Raw genomic sequence first — 18,229 nt, forward strand, 5'->3', positions numbered from 1 at the left:
ACTGCCATATGGGGATCGAACCTGCAACCCTGGCACCACCACGCTCTAACCAACTGAGCTATCCAGGCCGACGATGTTATCAGAAAAGGCATAGAATACCAGCACATTCAGCTTATTTTAATTTCAACCAGATTAACTGCTCCGCACAGCCGATAGATCACACTGAAACACCAACGCAAAGGACGTTCAGCATGGCGAACATTTACAAAGGCTTGGGAGGACGGCCGTCCGACGTCTTTTCCAAACCGGCTCCCTGTTTCACACCTTCACCCTCTCTCCTTTAAAGGATGCACAAATCCAGGGAGCCTGGCTGACCCAGAGAAACTCCCAGTCCACCCGTGTTTTTGTTAAGTTTTGAAGAAGCCAGCGTAAAACCAAAACAAGAACATAGCAGCTGGACCAAGCCAAAGGGACTGGATGGATTCTGCTGAAGCAAATAGTTCCTCACAGACCCTCGTTTGCACAAGGCTACGTACACATGTAAGAACACAAGAAGAGTCTGCTGGATCAGGCCAATGGCCCATCTAGTCCAAAGAGAAGACAACCACAGGCAGGACCTGAACGCAGCAGTGCTCTCCCCACTTGTGGTTCCTCAGTGTACTGCTTCTGACAGAGGAGGGAGAGCACAGCTATCACTGGCTTGCAGCCGCTGATGGTCTTGTCCTCAGTGAACGGGACGAACCCCGCTTTTAAAGTCATCTAAACCGGAAGCTGTTACAGACACCACTCAAGATTCCTCATTGTGTCTCTTTACGTTTTCCCGGACGGTGTGGTCAAACCCTCTGGAATTCCCCCACACAGACAACAGAGTCATGACCCCGCATGGAGTGAGTGAGGCTACAGCTCGGCCGGAATAGTTAGCAGATGGGTCCATGCCAGCAACATGCATGGGGCAAACGTGGCCTCTTTGAAACCAAGCCCCAGAGGCCGTGTCCTTACCTTGCGTGGACTGTCCACATACGTCGGTGTCATGGCCATGCTGCTGCTGTTCTCGGCTGGCTGGCTGGAGCTCTTCCCAGCAAGTGCTGCTGCTGCTGCTGCTGCCGCCGCCTGCTGCTCTCCCAGGGTCCTGGAGAAGAAAGTGCAGGCAGAGGGATGAACTCACACTTCTTATTTGCGGGAAGTAACCACAAGAACAGTTTGCCTGCCCACTCGACCCTTTCAACCTGCATGTGTGTTTCTGCGCAGAATGTGGCCTGTTGCACAAAGTCACGTCGGTTGCTCTGGTTCAGAAATTATTGATCTGATGTGGAGAGATCTTTCCTATATGTGGAGAGATCTTTCCTATTCTAATGAATTCAAGAGGGTTCTGGAAGCTTCTCTGCGTGATACAAACAGGTGCAAGCTGGAAGTTTCTAGCTGACACATAAGTTCCTATGCTGCCTAGAAACAAGCAGAAGGTTCATGATGTTTGGGTTATTCCTTCAGAGAAGCTGAGCACAGCTGGCTTAAACTGGTTCTGTTATCTCTTTCTGTCAAGGTCATGCTGACTATAATAATAAGGCCAGAAGGAGCCTGGGTTTCACTCTTTTCTATCTCTCTTTCGTTCTGGTGTGGTGTTCTGTATATAGTATGCTTAGTGTTAAGGTTTTAGTCTTATTATAAGTTATTGTTAAGTTTAAGTCAGGTCTGCTGCAACTGGATTTCTTATGGACAGTGCCAATCCTGAATGTATTGGATTTGTGACCGTTATGCTCATTTGCCTTCCAGTAGCAGTAAAGGTCTGCTGGATGGAATATTAATTGCCTCTAGTCTATGCCTTTGGGAATCCAGCAACGTGTTTTAGATTTTACTCTGCTAATTATATGCTGGAATTTGCTCTGGATCAATACGAGTAGAATTCATGACACTCTTTGAATAAACATAAATTTATTATTGTTAACATAATAGAGAGATAATTTAAGGATCGTTACAATTTTATAATATGCAGAGAATAATATGTGTTGAAAAACTGGAGAGAAAAGCTGAGGGAAGTCTGGGGGTGGGTGGGTGGGAGGGACGGCTTTTCTTGGGGAGGGGAGAAATGAAGATGATATGTTTTTGATAATTTGTTATGTTGAAATTCTTAATAAAAACTATTTTTTAAAAAAATCATGACACTCAACACATTGCTTAGTGTCCCAACTCACTTTTGGCTGGCTTCCATCTCCAGCAGAGCCGAGAGCGCAGAGGTCCCCTTCTTACCCAGAGGGGGAGGCCCGGACGGTTCCAAAGAATGAGCGGAAAGCGGGCCCGCCATCTGCAAGCCTTTCATAGCAGTCCCTTTCTAAATGGAAAGGGATCATTGGGAGGCAATGGAAAGGGAAGAGGTGGAAACACAGAGAGAAGAACATCATAATCAGACTTATACTAAGTCAAGAGTATTGGTCTGGCTAGCTCAGTACCCCCTACACTGGCTGGCAGTGGTTCCTTAGTCTTTAAGGCAGGGAGTCTGGAGATGCCAACAGAGACTGAACCTGGGACTTTCTGAATGCAGAGCCGGTACAGGAGTCTCCCCAGTTATGTGTGTGTGACTCGCATGCGGCCATGCATACGTGCAGCACTGGGAAATCATTAATCGGTTTAAACTGCAAAATGGTGCAAAAAGAGCGGGGAAATGGCTAGCCTTGGCAACTTCAATCTCATAAGCCTTTGCACTGACCTTTGAGGCCTGTGGAGAGTTGGGAGTTTGAGAATGGTTTGTAGGGAGTGATTCGTGCCAGTCTGGTAAGTGCTGCTGGTTTTTAAAAGGTTTGTTTTTTCAAGGGTTTCCAGAGGTTTAGAGCATGTTTAGAGGCTGTTCCCCACTATACGCAATTTCATGCACATGTGCGTTACCTGGGAATGTAACTCCCATGTTGTGGGGAGAGGCCTATACTCTACCATGGAGCCACAGGTATTAAGTCACATGATGTTTCAGTAGCTCTTCAACTGTAGGACTGTGATTAGAAAAATCCCTCCTTAGCTCATGAATGAATTTTATTATTTCGGTCACAGACCAGTTCCAGCCCACATACAATATCAAGGTCCTCAGTTCAGTTTCCACTAGGAACTTGTTACATCAGTTTTATACCTGTTTGACTCCCATGAGAATTAAAATCTGGCAAGGGTGCAGAGAAAAAGCGTGAACGGAACAAAGACTGACGAGCAATAAGAGCAAGTAGGCTTGTGAGGGAGCCGGGGCTGGCAGCAGCTCCCTGCCAAAAGTCAGCATGCTGGCTGCAAGGCCCAGATACGCCTTGACGAATGTGTGAACGCGCCCACAAAAATTCAGAGAGCGCTGGCTCAGGTCACCGGCTCACCCGGATCATCCGGTCTGACCGGTGGCGCCTGCGGATGCGGTTCAGCCCCTCCACAAAGCGGATGAAGCCATCCAGGAGCTGCCACTCCTCCTCGTCCGAGCGAGCCTTGCCCCCGTAGACGTCGCAGTGCGCCTCGCCCTCCATGATGCGCTTGGTGGCACTGATGCAGGCCGGCAGCAGCAGGAAGCGAGTCCGCCAGAATTTGAGCGACTCAATGAGACTGGGTGGAAGCCAAGCGGGGTGGGGTGGAGAAATACATGGAAATCATAATGTGCGTATGTCTTTGGACAATACAGTGGTACCTCGGATTAAGAACTTAATTCATTCTGGAGGTCCGTTCTTAACCTGAAACTGTTCTTAACCTGAAGCACCACTTTAGCTAATGGGGTCTCCCACTGCCATCGCACCACCAGAGCACAATTTCTGTTCTCATCCTGAAGCAAAGTTCTTAACCCGAGGTACCATTTCTGGGTTAGCGGAGTCTGTAACCTGAAGAAGAGAAGAGTTTGGATTTGATATCCCGCTTTATCACTACCCAAAGGAGTCTCAAAGCGGCTAACATTCTCCTTTCCCTTCCTCCCCCACAACAAACACTCTGTGAGGTGAGTGGGGCTGAGAGACTTCAGAGAAGTATGACTAGCCCAAGGTCACCCAGCAGCTGGTGGAGGAGCGGAGACGCGAACCCGGTTCACCAGATTACGAGTCTACCGCTCTTAACCACTACACCACACTGGTGTCTGTAACCCGAGGTACCACTATAAAGGAGATTCCAACTAAAGATTAGAAAGAACTTCCAGGTGGTGAGAGACATTCAACACTGGAACAAGCTCCCTTGGAAGGTGGTGGACTCTCCTTCACTGGAGAAGAACAAGAAGTTGGATGGCCATCTGTCAGGGATTCTTTGGCCATGATTCCTGCCTCGCAGGATGACCCTTCCCAATTCTAAAATTTTCTGATTCTGTGTCATGTACAGAAACGTCTGCCAAGCTGCTCAAATTGAGTTAAGTATCAGTCAACCAACCTTGCAAACATACTTTACAGATTTCTACACCTCTTCCTACCCATCTGTGCTCACCCCTTGCAGCCTGGCAGAAAAGGAGGAGTCAAACTCTCATGCTACTTCAGAGTTTGGGTGCCAGGAGGGGATGCTTCCTGGACACGTGGGGCAACCATGCAAAGGAGCTGCTGGCCAGCCTGCAGCCCAGAGGTCCACATGGCTCCCTCTGGCTGCACACAAGAAGATCCTCATTGAAGCATCTCCTTCTCAAGCTTGATGCAGAAGCTGCAGTGGCTGTATTGGGTTGCTGCCACGCTCTGGAGACCAGAGTTGTGGGCTTCTTTTTTTAAAAAACCAAACAAAGCAAAATAAATCTGTTACATTAAAAAAAGATGCAGAGCAGTCACAAGCAGAACACACACAAATCCAACACAAGTACGTTTTCCATGCAATATAGGGAGCAGCCAGCCAGACACAGACAAATTGCCCAAATAACTATGAGAAAACAAGCCTAAAAGTATCAAAAGAAACACTTTTATGTTGCTTTAGGAGTTCATCCTATTCTTCTGAGGAACTGATATCGGACACAGCTGGAGATCAGTGTTAAAAACTCAGATATATAAGCTAGGTACCAAATGTCTCCTTAAACCAGGGTTACAGTTGCCAAAACAGAAGTTCTTGTTGCCATTTTGTGGCCGGACGGCTCGAAAGTCCTATTTTTCAATGCAACTTTTTGGTTCCTGAAATTTGTTCCGATCATGCAGATAAAATATCACAGGTAGAATTCTATAGGATGTGTTGTTACGTGTGTGAAAACAGGGAAAATCCAAGGATCCCCAGGCATGCACCTCCAGATGGTGGAGACGTCAGGCACCATCTTGGCACTCAGGTATCTTCACTTGGTCGCAAGTGGTCGATAGCCAGGTGCAAAATGCGCCTGGTGAATTTCAAACGTGCCTGGAGAGCACCAGGTCACTGAAGGCTGCTCAGCACTTACCTGAAATCCTCTGAACCTGCGGAGCAGATGTACTGGTCCAGGTAATTCCACTTGTATTCCTCTAACCTCTCATGGGAAAACTCAACCCAGCAAGAGACAAACTCAGAGTCAGAGTGGGAAGGGCACAGGCTGTAGGTGTAATTTATCTGGGCTGATTCATATGGATACCTAAAGAGAACAGAGAAAACCTTGGCAGCTCAAACCCACAAGCTTTTTTGTTTTCATATTTTTTAAAGCCAAGCAGCTAGTCCACATTGGCCCGGGAGTTCCATCTGAAGATCAGTACCCAGAAAATCACCTCACCCCCTATACATAACGAACCAAACACTGTGCCTTGTAGGAGAGGTACTTGTTCCGTCATCCAAGAGGGAAAGGAGAAGCGTGGGAGGCTTGGAAAGTGTATGGCTGGCAACGCCCCTTGCGCTATGGTTCCCAAACCTGGAAACCTCATGCAAGGGATTCTGACGGGTGGGTGGTACAACCCACCTCTCAATCAGATTTGACAGAAGGAAGAAAGGGTGGATTTTGGCCCACAGAGCCAAAAAGGGTTCCTCACTCCTGATCTAAGGCTGCCAAAGTTACTCACTTTGGCAAATACCGAGTGACGGTAATGATTTTGTCCTTCAATACCACTTTGTGGAAGGTGCGGCCCATGCTTAGCCAGTACTGGTCCTCCTCTTCAGCCCGGATTCGTGACACGAGGCCTGGTTTGTAGGAAGGGTATCGTAAATAAATATATATATATATCAAATATATCGTAAATAAATATATATACCGTATTTTTTGCTCTATGACTCACTTTTTCCCTCCTAAAAAGTAAGGGGAAATGTGTGTGCGTCTTATGGAGCGGATGCAGGCTGCGCAGCTATCCCAGAAGCCAGAACAGCAAGAGGGATTGCTGCTTTCACTGCGTAGCGATCCCTCTTGCTGTTCCGGCTTCTGAGATTCAGAATTATTTTTTTCTTGTTTTCCTCCCTCCAAAAACTAGGCGCGTCTTATGGTCTGGTGCGTCTTATAGAGCGAAAAATACGGTATATGTCAAAGTGGTTTGAAGCAATAAAAACACAGAAGCATTTTAACTCTGTACAGTAGGCTGCTTTCTACACATGCATGCACCGCCACCATCTCTCCCCTCCATCCGGCAAGCCAGAGACACAATCAGAGCTCAATGACACATCCCAGCCAGGCAAAAACACTCCAGGAGGGTGCAAAGCAAGGCTGGTGAGGGGTGTTGCACAGGCATAGCCTGGGAAGAGGGCTGGTCTCCCACCATTGCTCAACTGCATTTCCAAGTCAACCAAGGGCTAATCTGAACTGATTAATCTCCCTCCTTAAAATGGAGGAGGAGAAGGAGGAGGAGGAGGAGAAAGAGAGGGTCTTGGGCAGGCTCTCACCTCTGCTGTACAAGGGGCTGCTGCTGAGAGGCGGCTGGACGGCTGCAGGCGGCTTCTGAGGCTTGCTTTGCACGATGAGCTGGTAGCCCTGCATAAGCCTCTGGCATATGAACTCCTCAAACACTTGCTGGGCCGTCATCTGCACACCTTCCTCGTCCCTCCTGAGAAGGGAAAAGGCAGGCAGTGAGTTGTCCCTATATCAGGCAGGCAATCAGGCACCACCCTCGTCCCACAGCAGCCAACCAGACGGCTTTCTCCATGATGGGGGAGGCTGGAAGATTCAGGAAGTCTTCCTTTACGCAGTGCATAGCTGGACTGCGGAACATGCCGCCACAGGAGGCTGTGATGGCCGCCAGTTTGGATGGCTTTAAAAGAGGATTGGGCATACAAACAAATTCTTGTCTTATCCTTATTTTTTCTAAACATTGTTAGGTGAGCTTCCCCAAGTCCCACCTGTCTGATTTTCATTTTACCTCATCTTTAGCAGTTTCATGTATCATAATTTTTAACCATTTTTTATCACACTTAAAGGGTAAAGGGACCCCCGACCATTAGGTCCAGTTGTGACCGACTTTGGGGTTGCGGCGCTCATCTCGCTTTACTGGCCGAGGGAGCCAGCGTACAGCTTCCGGGTCATGTGGCCAGCAGGACTAAGCCGCTTCTGGCGAACCAGAGCAGCGCATGGAAACGCCGTTTACCTTCCCGCTGGAGCGGTACCTCTTTATCTACTTGCACTTTGACATGCTTTTGAACTGCTAGGTGGGCAGGAGCAGGGACCGAGCAACGGGAGCTCACCCCGTTGCAGGGATTCGAACCATCAACCTTCTGATTGGCAAGTCCTAGGCTCTGTGGTTTAACCCACAGCACCATCCGCGTCCCTTTATCACACTTACTCTTACCATAAAAATCTTCACATTTGTATTGTTTATTTGTGTTATGAAATGAATAAAAAAAATTGGGGGTAAAAGAGGATTGGGCAAATTTGTTGGGGAGAGGACTACTGGCAGTTCCTAGTCATGACAGCTATGGTCTGCCTCCCCAGGAGGGGAGAGGGCTCTTGTTGTCAAGTCCTGCTTGTGGGGTTTCCCAGAAGAAGGCATCTGGTTGGTCAGTGTGAGGGCAGGAGGCTGGACTAGATGGGCCATGGGCCTGATTCAGCAGGGCTCTTCTCATTTTTCCCACCAGGGGCACTACCTGGAAGAAGCTGGCCTGGCCGTGACCCCCCTGCCCTCCCAATTACTTGCCATTTCTCCAGCCACTGGTGGCCAGCCCCAGCCTAGCCCAGCCAGTTCAGCATCCCAAAGCACCCAATGGGACAGGGACAGCTCTCCGATTTCAGCCACAGGGTACGCATACCTGTCCAGATCTGCTTCGGGCAGCAGGTCATAGCACCCTTCGGTGTAGTCGTTCTGAAGGCTCTGGCGGTCCGGGAAATAATCCGTGGTGAGGGGGAGGCAGGCGGGTGTGGTAAGAGACTTCCAGTCCACCCCAACTGTACAACAGAAGCCTGGCACTACGGGGGGAGCAGACAGCGTCAGAACTGCCTCGTTTCGTCACCGGGCGGAAGGCAATGGGGGTGGGTTGGGCATCAGTGTGAGGGAGGAAGGAGAGAGAAAAAGAGAGGAGGGGGAGGAGGAGGAGAATAAAGTGCCACAGAAGCAAAAAATGGGAAAAGGGAAGGAAGGAAGGAAGGAAGGAAGGAAGGAAGGAAGGAAGGAAGGAAGGAAGGAAGGAAAGAAAGAAAGAAAGAAAGAAAGAAAGAAAGAAAGAAAGAAAGAAAGAAAGAAAGAAAGAAAGAAAAGGATAGATTTGCATGGGGCAGGAGAATGAAAATTGTTCAGGATGGGAAAATGAGGTGGGAAGAAGGGTCGAGGAAGAGGGGAAGAAGGTAGGGAAAGAAAGACAGAGTTTGTTAAACAACACAGTGGCCATGCCGATTCACTCCCATCATGCAACTGGGAATAAAAATAAAGTTAATTAACAGTTCAATTCGCCTTTCGATTTGTAAACTCGAACCAATACAGCAGCTGCAGGAATTAAAAAACAACAGCTATTAAAAGCATCCCGAGGCGAATGAATGAAGAAGTGCACGACAACACCCGTATTCCAAGCCCAGAACAGGAGAGGGCGAAGACCCTTCCCCTCCTGTGTCAAAGTGCCAGAGAAAGAGAGGAGGGCTAAGAGAGGGCAGCAGAGCAGCCTGCACCCAGCAGAAGTTGCACACTCATTAGAGCAGCAGAAGCAGCAGCAGAAGGCAAAGGAAGCATGGAAAAAAAATTAAAAGGAAGGAATGAGCAGCACAGGGAGGTAAGAAGGGATCTGGGGGAATAGTGAAAAGGGGGATCTTGCTGGGGTGACCCTTGCCAGTGGGTGGAATTGGCAGGGAGGCCAGTGGTAGGTGGCACCCAGGCCAAAGGCAGACCAGAGCCACCCAGTAAGAAGGCAGGCAGACATGGGAGGATATGGCTGGTGGCGCAGTGCCCCCCCATTTCCCCCTAAAGGGGAGCAGCTTCCAAGGAAGCAGAGCTCACAGGATCAAAGCCGCCAGTTGCTCCACACTCTGGGCATGGGTTGCATCGAGACTCCTCTCGGCCAAAAGCCCCTCTGCATCCCCAGCCTAGTGGCCAGGGAAGGACATTCTTTGCACCTTCTGAGCCAGCTGACAGGTGCAGAAGGAGGAGACGAAGATGGGGGACTCATTTCCCCATAGTGCTCTCTCCCACACTCGAGATGTGTAAGTCTGGCTCAACAGCATGAATGACAGAAGCCAATCTAAGGGGAGAATGGCATCTGCACCCGGGAGAGGGTTCCTGGGGCTCATCTCCTGCTAACAAGGGTTGTCAGAGCAGCTACTTAGGCTGGTTCCCACATCTATGAGGGAAAAGCACTCTACACATGCTCAGAGACTTCCCTCAAGTCCTACCTATGTTCCAAGGCTAAGCCATCAAGGGCAAATTCCTGCATCGGAGTGAGCCTCGCAAGACACTCTGGGCTTGGCAGATATTATTGATCACAGAAGATGGGCACAATAAATCCAAACAGAAGGCAAATTTACACGGAGACCAACTTTTAAATGGCAGGCAGATCAAGCCCTAGGACCAAAGTTTTTCGTTGTGGAGTGGGAATTGTACTCAGGTTCCAGAGCATGAGCAATCTAGCTTCCCTCTTTCCATCCCAGGGCACAGACTGTGCTCTGGTCTCCACCCAGAACGGCTGCAATTTGCAAGAGCCTTCACAGCTCTCTGAGGGGGAAACGCAAAAAACAATCACAGGCCGCCTAAGCAAAATCCTTCCATTTAAGAATTTTGCAATTGACTCTGTGATTAAAGAATCGCAGGCCTCCGATAAAACAGTCCCACAAAGGACTCTGAACAGGCAACCTGGCAAAGTATGTGCAAGGGGGTAGAGCAGTTTTCTCCATTCACTTCCAAGCCTCCTCAATAAAAGCTGCATTTGAAAAGGAGATGTAAAACTGCCTCTTCATTATTACAAGGACTGTCCAGCAACTTTATCACGTCTGCCTTCTAAAAGATTCAATATCAAGGCACTCAAGTGTGTCAAGGAGAAAGCTTTCCTGTATGCGGGAACAGAAAAGCCAGTTAAGTATGTCACCCTGTTCTTAGAATTAAGACATGGTGAACCCAGCAACCCAGACGGGGACGCCAGGGGGAGAAGATAAGGTCCCAGGAGGGGGATGCTGCCTCCCCCAACTTCTCACAGGTCAACATTCATTAGTCTAACAATACATTTGCCCTGCTCAAGGTTCACAGATAGTAAATGAGGAGACAGTCAAACAACCCTTTGCACCAGTTCCCTTAAAGTAAAGGTAAAGGGACCCCTGACCATTAGGTCCAGTCATGGCCGACTCTGGGGTTGCAGTGCTCATCTCGCTTTATTGGCTGAGGAAGCCGGCGTACAGCTTCTGGGTCATGTGGCCAGCATGACTAAGCCGCTTCTGGCGAACCAGAGCAGCACACGGAAACGCCGTTTACCTTCCCGCCGGAGCAGGACCTATTTATCTACTTGCACTTTGACATGCTTTCGAACTGCTAGGTTGGCAGGAGCAGGGACCGAGGAACGGGAGCTCACCCTGTTGCGAGGATTCGAACTGCCAACTTCTGATCAGCAAGTCCTAGGCTCTGTGGTTTAACCCACAGCGCCACCCGCGTCCCCCAGTTCCCTTACCCAGGCAGATTTATTTAAATGCTGTGGTTAGTGTTGCTCGCTCTCAGACAAATATTCTGGGATGTTCCCGACAGCTGAAGATCCGGTCACTGAGCAACCAGAAGCCTTCCTCTGTGGGACTGTGTCCTCACAGCTTCTGTATGGGAAAATCCCAGATGGAAGGAAAGCCCTATCCCAAAACTTACCACTTTGGAGAGAGGGAGCAAAAGGAACTGGAGGCGATCGGGAGCCCTTGGGACTCTGGAAGTGCTTCTCTCGCTTTTGCCCTCATCTACACAGACCAACCTCCTCCTCCCCAACCCTGTCATCACTGCTCTTACTCGGATCTGGAGAGTTAGAGACGGCGCTCTCCAGGGAGTCCTTGTTCTGGCTTCGGGCATTCATTCCTGAAAGAAGGGGAAAGATATCAGCTTGCATTTCTTAGTACAGAGAGTATTGATCTTTCCTATTCTAATAAATTCAAGAGGGTTCTGGAAGCTTCTGGGAGCGTCTGTGTGAAAAAAACAAGCAGAAGGTTCATGATGTTTGGGTTATTCCTCCAGAGAAGCAGAGCACAGCTGGTTTAAACTGGTTCTGTTATCTTTCTGTCAAGGTCATGCTGACTATAATAGTGAGGCCTGGGTCTCAGTCTTTTCTGCGCAGAATGTGGCCTGTTGCACAAAGTCACGTCGGTTGCTCTGGTTCAGAAATTATTGATCTGATGTGGAGAGATCTTTCCTATTCTAATGAATTCAAGAGGGTTCTGGAAGCTTCTCTGCGTGATACAAACAGGTGCAAGCTGGAAGTTTCTAGCTGACACATAAGTTCCTATGCTGCCTAGAAACAAGCAGAAGGTTCATGATGTTTGGGTTATTCCTTCAGAGAAGCTGAGCACAGCTGGCTTAAACTGGTTCTGTTATCTCTTTCTGTCAAGGTCATGCTGACTATAATAATAAGGCCAGAAGCAGCCTGGGTTTCACTCTTTTCTATCTCTCTTTCCTTCTGGTGTGGTGTTCTGTATATAGTATGCTTAGTGTTAAGGTTTTAGTCTTATTATTATTTATTGTTAAGTTTAAGTTAAGTCTGCTGCAACTGGATTTCTCATGGACTGTGCAAATCCTGAATGTATTGGGTTTGTGACCATTATGCTCATTTGCCTTCAGTAGCAGTAAAGCTCTGCTGGATGAAATATTAATTGCCTCTGGTCTATTTTCTTGGGAATCCTGCAACGTGTTTTAAGTTTTTACTTTGCTAACTATACGTTGGAATCTACTCTGGATCAATATTGAGTAGAAATTCACCGACAAAAGAGACCTTTGCCATGACAGGAGGTGCAGAGAGGGCTTTTGTGAGCCACAGACCATTTCTAGTCCAGCCTTGTGTTCTCACAGTGGCCAAACAGATCCTCCAATGGGAAGAAGCCAGCAAGCAGGATTCGAACACAAAAGCCCTCTCCCCTCCTGAGGCTTCCAGCAACTGGGATTCAGAAGCATTGCTGTCTTTGACTGTGGAGGCAGAGCACAGCAGTCATGGCTAGTAGCCATTGATAGCCCTCTCCTCCATGGATTTGTCTAATGCTCTTTTAAAGCAATTTAAGTTAGTGGCCATCACTGCCTCTTGTGGGAGTGAGTTCCACAGTTTAACCACATGGTCACTAACTGCAGGGACATAATGCTCACGGTCCCTGCAATTTGCTCTTCCATGACGAACGCCCAGACAGGTGTATGTTATGGGTCAGTTTTGGAACAGGCCCGCATCATCACCGAAGCCCGCCCGCCACCCGCCTCGTGCCAACCGTTATCACCTGTGGCATGGCTGCCAGTGAGCTGGTTAGAGTAATCTTCCATGCCACTGAAGCTCATGAAGGAAGTGCCATCATCTGGATGGTGAGCAACTCCATGCCTGGAGAGAAAGAAAGGAAAGCTTTTAAAGATAACAGTAAAAGAAGATTAAAGCATGTCAACATCTATGTGTCTGGAGAGGCTTTTAAGGTGTTTTTTTTTTTTTTAAAAAGGTTTTAAGAAGGTGTTTGAAAAAGGTACAGTGAAGGCTCCTCCTACCTGATATCAATAGGCAGGGAGTTCCAAAGTGTATGTGCTGCCATGCTGAAAAATCGAGTTCTTACAAATGCAGAATGAGCTGCAGCCCAAACACTTGTAGGCAAAGGCCAAGAGAAGAGTAATTTGAGGTAGCGACCAGAGAAGAATGGCAAACCAGGTTGATGGATTATTCCGAAATGGCAAAATTAACTGGGAAACTCAGTAATCAAGAAGACAAGGACTTTAACAAGGAATGGGAAAAGTTTATAATTTATTCACAAGACCATTGTAAACAGGTTAAAACATTAGCAGGATTTTAACCACACTTGTAAAGTAATGGAAAGTATGGAAAATTTAGAAGGATTAAAAATTTGGATAAGTACTGATATGCAGTTGTAAAAAACATATTGTTAGGATCCATGGAAGGGATGGGGGGAAGTCAGGAGATTCAGAGCAATCTCGATATTTGGATTCGGAACTGTTTTTTGTTGTATGTTTATACTTTTAAAAATCAAATTAAAAAACCATATCCCCCCCCCCAAAAAAAGAGTAATTTGAGGTGGGATCAGACTTCCTATGAACCCAACGCCTGAAAGCTCCATCAACGAGACCCACTTTTGGTTGTAAGTTTAGGGGAAAGCGCCCCTATGTGTTCCCTTTGGGCAGCCTCACCTCCCAGCTGCCTCGTGATAGGCCAGCTCCAGCAGTTCTGCAGAGGAGTGGGTCCAGTCCCTCTGCCCACTGCCCTGCATCTCAGCCATGTTCTGACGCGTCTGGTGGTGGATCTGGATGGCTTCTCCAGAAGGACCTGCCCAAGCACATGATTCAGTTATCACTTGATTTGCCAACCAGCTCCTCCCACGCTCCACACTGACTCTCCACGCCACAAGATTGCATCTGAAGCAGCAATTTCCCACCAAATCGAACACAGAGGTGGCCGAGTTTGCATTGCGTCCCCTGAGCTGTTCCTGCCACAGTCTAAAAATGTGCAGTTTGCCTGTTTTTGTTTTGTTTTGTTAGTTTAGTGTGTTAGTGTTATGTAGTGTTTCTGTATTGTATTGTTCTTTTTTTGTAGTGTTTAAATTGTTGGAAAAGTAATAAATATTATTTTAAAAAATAAAAATAAAAATGTGCAGTTTGCCAAAGGGGTGCAATCTTTCACATGAATAGCCTGAACCAAACATGAGAAGCACCTTGCTGGACCAGGCCAAGAGTTCATCTAACCCACGGTCTCAGTCTCCAGCTGTTTTGGGACTACAGTGGTACCTCGGGTTAAGAACTTAATTCATTCTGGAGGTCCGTTCTTAACCTGAAACTGTTCTTAACCTGAAGACCACTTTAGCTAATGGGGCCTCCCGCTGCCGCCGCACGATTTATGTTCTCATCCTGAAGCAAAGTTCTTAACCCGAGGTACTATTTCTGGGTTAGCAGAGTCTGTAACCTGAAGCATCTGTAACCCGAGCTACCGCTGTAAAATTCCCATCATTCCTGACCACTAGCTAAGGATGATGGGAGTTGTAGTTCAAAAACAGCTTGAGACCCAAGTTTGGGAAACCCTGATCCAGCCTAGCATCCCCAAGCCTAGTAACTTCCAGATGTTCTGAGCTGAAACTTCCATCAGCCTCAGCTAACATGGCTATGCTGGCTAGAGTCGGTGGAAGCTGCAGTCCCAAATAATCATTCTGCCACAATAAGTGGCTAGTAGCCTTCCGTCTCCTTACCCACGGGGAAGGTGTGCATCCAGCGCCTCCGGTTCGATGTGAGTTTCATGGGCATCCTGGAGGGGGCAAAGGGGTTGATGAGGGCCCTCTGCGGCGCATAGCCCCCAGCTGAACGGATGTGCAGCATGGACTCGGCACTCCCGACGTGAAATCTCCCTGGGGCACTGGAGTCTCGCTGCTGGGACTCCATCATATTCTCAAGGGCATCTGAAATGACGACAACAAAAACTTCCCGTCAATTGGGAGAATCCGACAGGCACAAAAGGAACCTACCAAGCAGCCAGTTAAGACCCATGCCCCACACAGATTTTTTTGGGTGGGTGGGACTGTAATGGGAAACGGACAGACTGAATCCACTGGGCACAAACAGGGTGCTTTTGCACAGCGCCCACTAACCCCAACAAGGCTTACTCTGAACAGCTTCAGAGGAGATTGTGCCCCATTGAGGGGCAGGAATGGTGGGTGGCATTTCTGACTCAGGAATGTAAACATCTTTGCTCTGCCAGCCCACGCAAAAGTGGGGGGAGAGGAGGACCCATCTTGAAGGCAACATACCGAAGTTCATCTATGTTTTAGCATGGCGGCACCTGCACTTTGGAACTCCCTGCCTATTGAGCCTACCCAGATGTCTAGAATGGCTGATGTGCTTTCAGTTTATTGCTGGTTTTACCTTTCTGAACATTTAAATTGTTTTTACTAATGATCTTAAACCGCTTTGAGATTGGTTTGTTTTTAACAAACCAAGTTGTGTTTTTTTTTTTAAAAAAATCAATTTTATGAAATAAGAAAAATCATTAAGTCCAGAGGGTGCTGTTTAATTACTTAGTGCTCTTTAGCATCTTTTTTTCCTATTATTATTAAACATGAATGATTGTCGTATTTATTTTCCCTTGCAACCTTTAATCTTACACAGCAGCATAACTCTGCAAACTGGTAAAAATGGTAAATGTAATGGCTACAAAACTAAATTGAATTTAAAATCACAGAAAGGTCCACTGCAAAGGGAACTTAATTCATGTTCACTTTACCGGAAAACATAGGAACTACTCGCAGGGGCAATTCGGATACTTTTGAACCAATTCAGTGAATTAACTTAATTGGAATTATTTTAGTGAAAGCACCAGTCTTAACACAGGCAGTTCTTTGGCTGTCCACAGATGACTTTTTCAATCAAAGATCTCTGATTTCAGGCCAGTTATTAGACGACGATGTGTATGCATGCACAAATGTGCACTCTATTTACCTCCTCCGAAAGGGAACCACCCAAATCAGCTTGCAAAAGATTAAAATAAATGCAAGATTACAATAACCAACAATTAAACTAAAAGCAGCGGCAAGAAACAAGACCTTTAGCTTCTTCTCACTATATATTTTTGCCTTCAAAATGCCACGGTGAGGCTTTAGGTACCTGAAGCTGAGAAAGAACCACCTGCTCAAGGTCGCTTGAATCTTAAAGTCCCTCTAGACAAGTCCAGCTCTCTACCTAACCCCTGAGAATGCTGGACCTCACAGGGATGTTTTAATAGGGAGTTCCTAAAAAAGAAGCTGCTATGATAAGACAATAAATCCGCTTGGGAAAACAGCCGCTAATTTTTCCACAGTTTGAAGCTGTAAGGGGGGGTCCCCAAGGGGCTCCCCAACTATGCTGACCTCCTTAAATGATTTGATAAGTGGGCCAGAGAAATAGGCCGCCCACTCCACGTGCTGTTATTTGGAGAAGGAGGACAAGGGCACTTAAGACAGAGCAGGTGAGATAGGAGGGGTGCCATGAGCCAAGGGGATGAAGGCTGGCTCAGGAAGTGAGGAGGCCTCTCTGGAGACAGTTCAGAACAATCTACAAACAGGTTTTGGGGGCGGGGGGGGGGGAGAGAAATGAAAGGAAAAGTAAGGGTTTTATATACAGTGGTGCCCCGCAAGACAAACACCTTGCGAGACGAAAAACTCGCAAGACGAGAGGTTTTTTCGTTTTCGAGTTGCTTCGCAAGACGAATTTCCCTATGGGCTTGCTTCGCAAAACGAAGCTTGCCCCCGCACCCCGGACCTCTTTTGAAGCAAGGGGAGGCGGGGAGAAGATCGCTTCTCCCCGTTGCCAGCCCCGCAATCTCCGGGGACAGAGGGGAAGGAGCGCGCGCGCCTTCCCCTCTGTCCCCGGGCCCCTTTTGAACCAAGGGGCGGCAACGGGAAGAAGCGATTCTCCTCGCTGCCCCTTCCCTTGCTTTAAAACAGGTCCGGGGACAGAGGGGAAGGCCCGCGGCGCTTCCCCTCTGTCCCCGGACGGTCTCCACTGGAACGCATTAATTGATTTTCAATGCATTCCTATGGGAAACCGTGCTTCGCAAGACGAAAAACTCGCAAGAAGAAAAAACTTGCGGAACGAATTAATTTCATCTTGCGAGGCACCACTGTATATAAAGGATAGGTAAAGGTAAAGGGACCCCTGACCATTAGGTCCAGTCGTGACCGACTCTGGGGTTGCGACACTCATCTCGCTTTATTGGCCGTTTACCTTCCCACCGGAGCAGTAGCTATTTATCTACTTGCACTTTGACATGCTTTCGAACTGCTAGGTTGGCAGGAGCAGGGACTGAGCAATGGGAGCTCACCCCGTTGCGGGGATTCGAACCGCCAACCTTCTGATTGGCAGGTCGTAGGCTCTGTGGTTTAACCCACAAAGGATAAGTTGTAATAATCGCCAGTAAAGAAATACAGGATGCAACTATGAAATTTACTGATTTAATAATAAAGCATTCTAAGAGGGAACGGATGCGTTGTCGATCATTGTAAAGGGTTCCATGGTCTGAACCAAAACAATTACAGGCAACGACTGGTTTAGGCATGTCTGAATGATGCACAATTGGGCACATGTGCACAGCGTTGAACCCAGAAGTAGCACAAAAACCTCATAAGGACACGAAAAGGGACAGAGTGGGCTCACGCTTGCTCTGCCGACACGGGGGTTACGTCCAGAATGTAACCCCCGTGCAAAATGAGAATTGCCTGTATAATTTTTTATTTCAAATGCCGCCTTCCCCCTTAAAAAATATGTTCTTTTTTTCTGAAACCTGTATGTTTTGGGAGGTGACACATGCAGGCAACGTCTAATGAAATAATCCACAGGAAGAAATGAAATGACGATACGTTCAAAAGGAATGAAATGCTCCCGCTTCACATCAGGCCTCATCCTGACCTCGGGTGCTGGTGTAGCCCAAGGAGCTGCTGACTTCGTACTGGAGGTGGAGGTGCTGGCGGGGGATCATCAGGATGTTGGAGATCTTGCCCAGGGAGCTGTCGTCCGATGCCTGGCTCCTCACCTCTTCCAGGGGCAAAGGCCGGCTCTGCAGGGAAGGACTGCAGGAGACGTCGTAGGAGCTGGAGCTTTTCCGGGGGCGGCTCTCTCGTTCCCGGACAGACCTGCTGGCAAAAAGCACCAGGTGGAAGGGAGGGCAGAGGCCCAGCTCCAGTCATGTCACAAAGACCTTTTGTCACTTAACAGGCCTGGGGCCCAAATGTGGCCCTCACAGAATCTCTACCTGGCCCTTGGAATGCTCCCCAGGCCATGCGGGCCCTGATTTGCATCCTAAGCATTTTTTCCTGGCTGAGATGTGCTCCTGAAAACTTTGATGGTGTTAAGTGTTC

General features: G+C 48.0%; 1 protein-coding gene across 3 annotated transcripts in view; it reads right to left on the minus strand.

Moving 5' to 3' along the window:
• DEPDC5 (DEP domain containing 5, GATOR1 subcomplex subunit) overlaps positions 1-18,229 on the minus strand; it is a 55,339-nt gene that overhangs the window by 15,278 nt on the left and 21,832 nt on the right. For 2 of the 3 annotated variants that reach the window (XM_081174646.1, XM_081174644.1), the window contains exons 20-31: positions 17,781-18,004; positions 14,594-14,800; positions 13,545-13,680; positions 12,638-12,735; positions 11,175-11,240; positions 8,026-8,209; positions 6,670-6,830; positions 5,862-5,979; positions 5,276-5,443; positions 3,282-3,501; positions 2,130-2,266; positions 940-1,069 (exon numbers count right to left, since the gene is read on the minus strand). In XM_081174646.1, the coding sequence (XP_081030772.1) occupies positions 940-1,069; positions 2,130-2,266; positions 3,282-3,501; positions 5,276-5,443; positions 5,862-5,979; positions 6,670-6,830; positions 8,026-8,209; positions 11,175-11,240; positions 12,638-12,735; positions 13,545-13,680; positions 14,594-14,800; positions 17,781-18,004 (1,849 nt within the window). The remainder of the gene's footprint in view (positions 1-939; positions 1,070-2,129; positions 2,267-3,281; positions 3,502-5,275; positions 5,444-5,861; positions 5,980-6,669; positions 6,831-8,025; positions 8,210-11,174; positions 11,241-12,637; positions 12,736-13,544; positions 13,681-14,593; positions 14,801-17,780; positions 18,005-18,229) is intronic. The other variant, XM_081174645.1, reaches the window with a different exon arrangement.

The sequence above is a fragment of the Podarcis bocagei genome (assembly GCF_964188305.1).
Source record: "Podarcis bocagei genome assembly, chromosome: 16".
Lineage (NCBI taxonomy): Eukaryota > Metazoa > Chordata > Lepidosauria > Squamata > Lacertidae > Podarcis > Podarcis bocagei.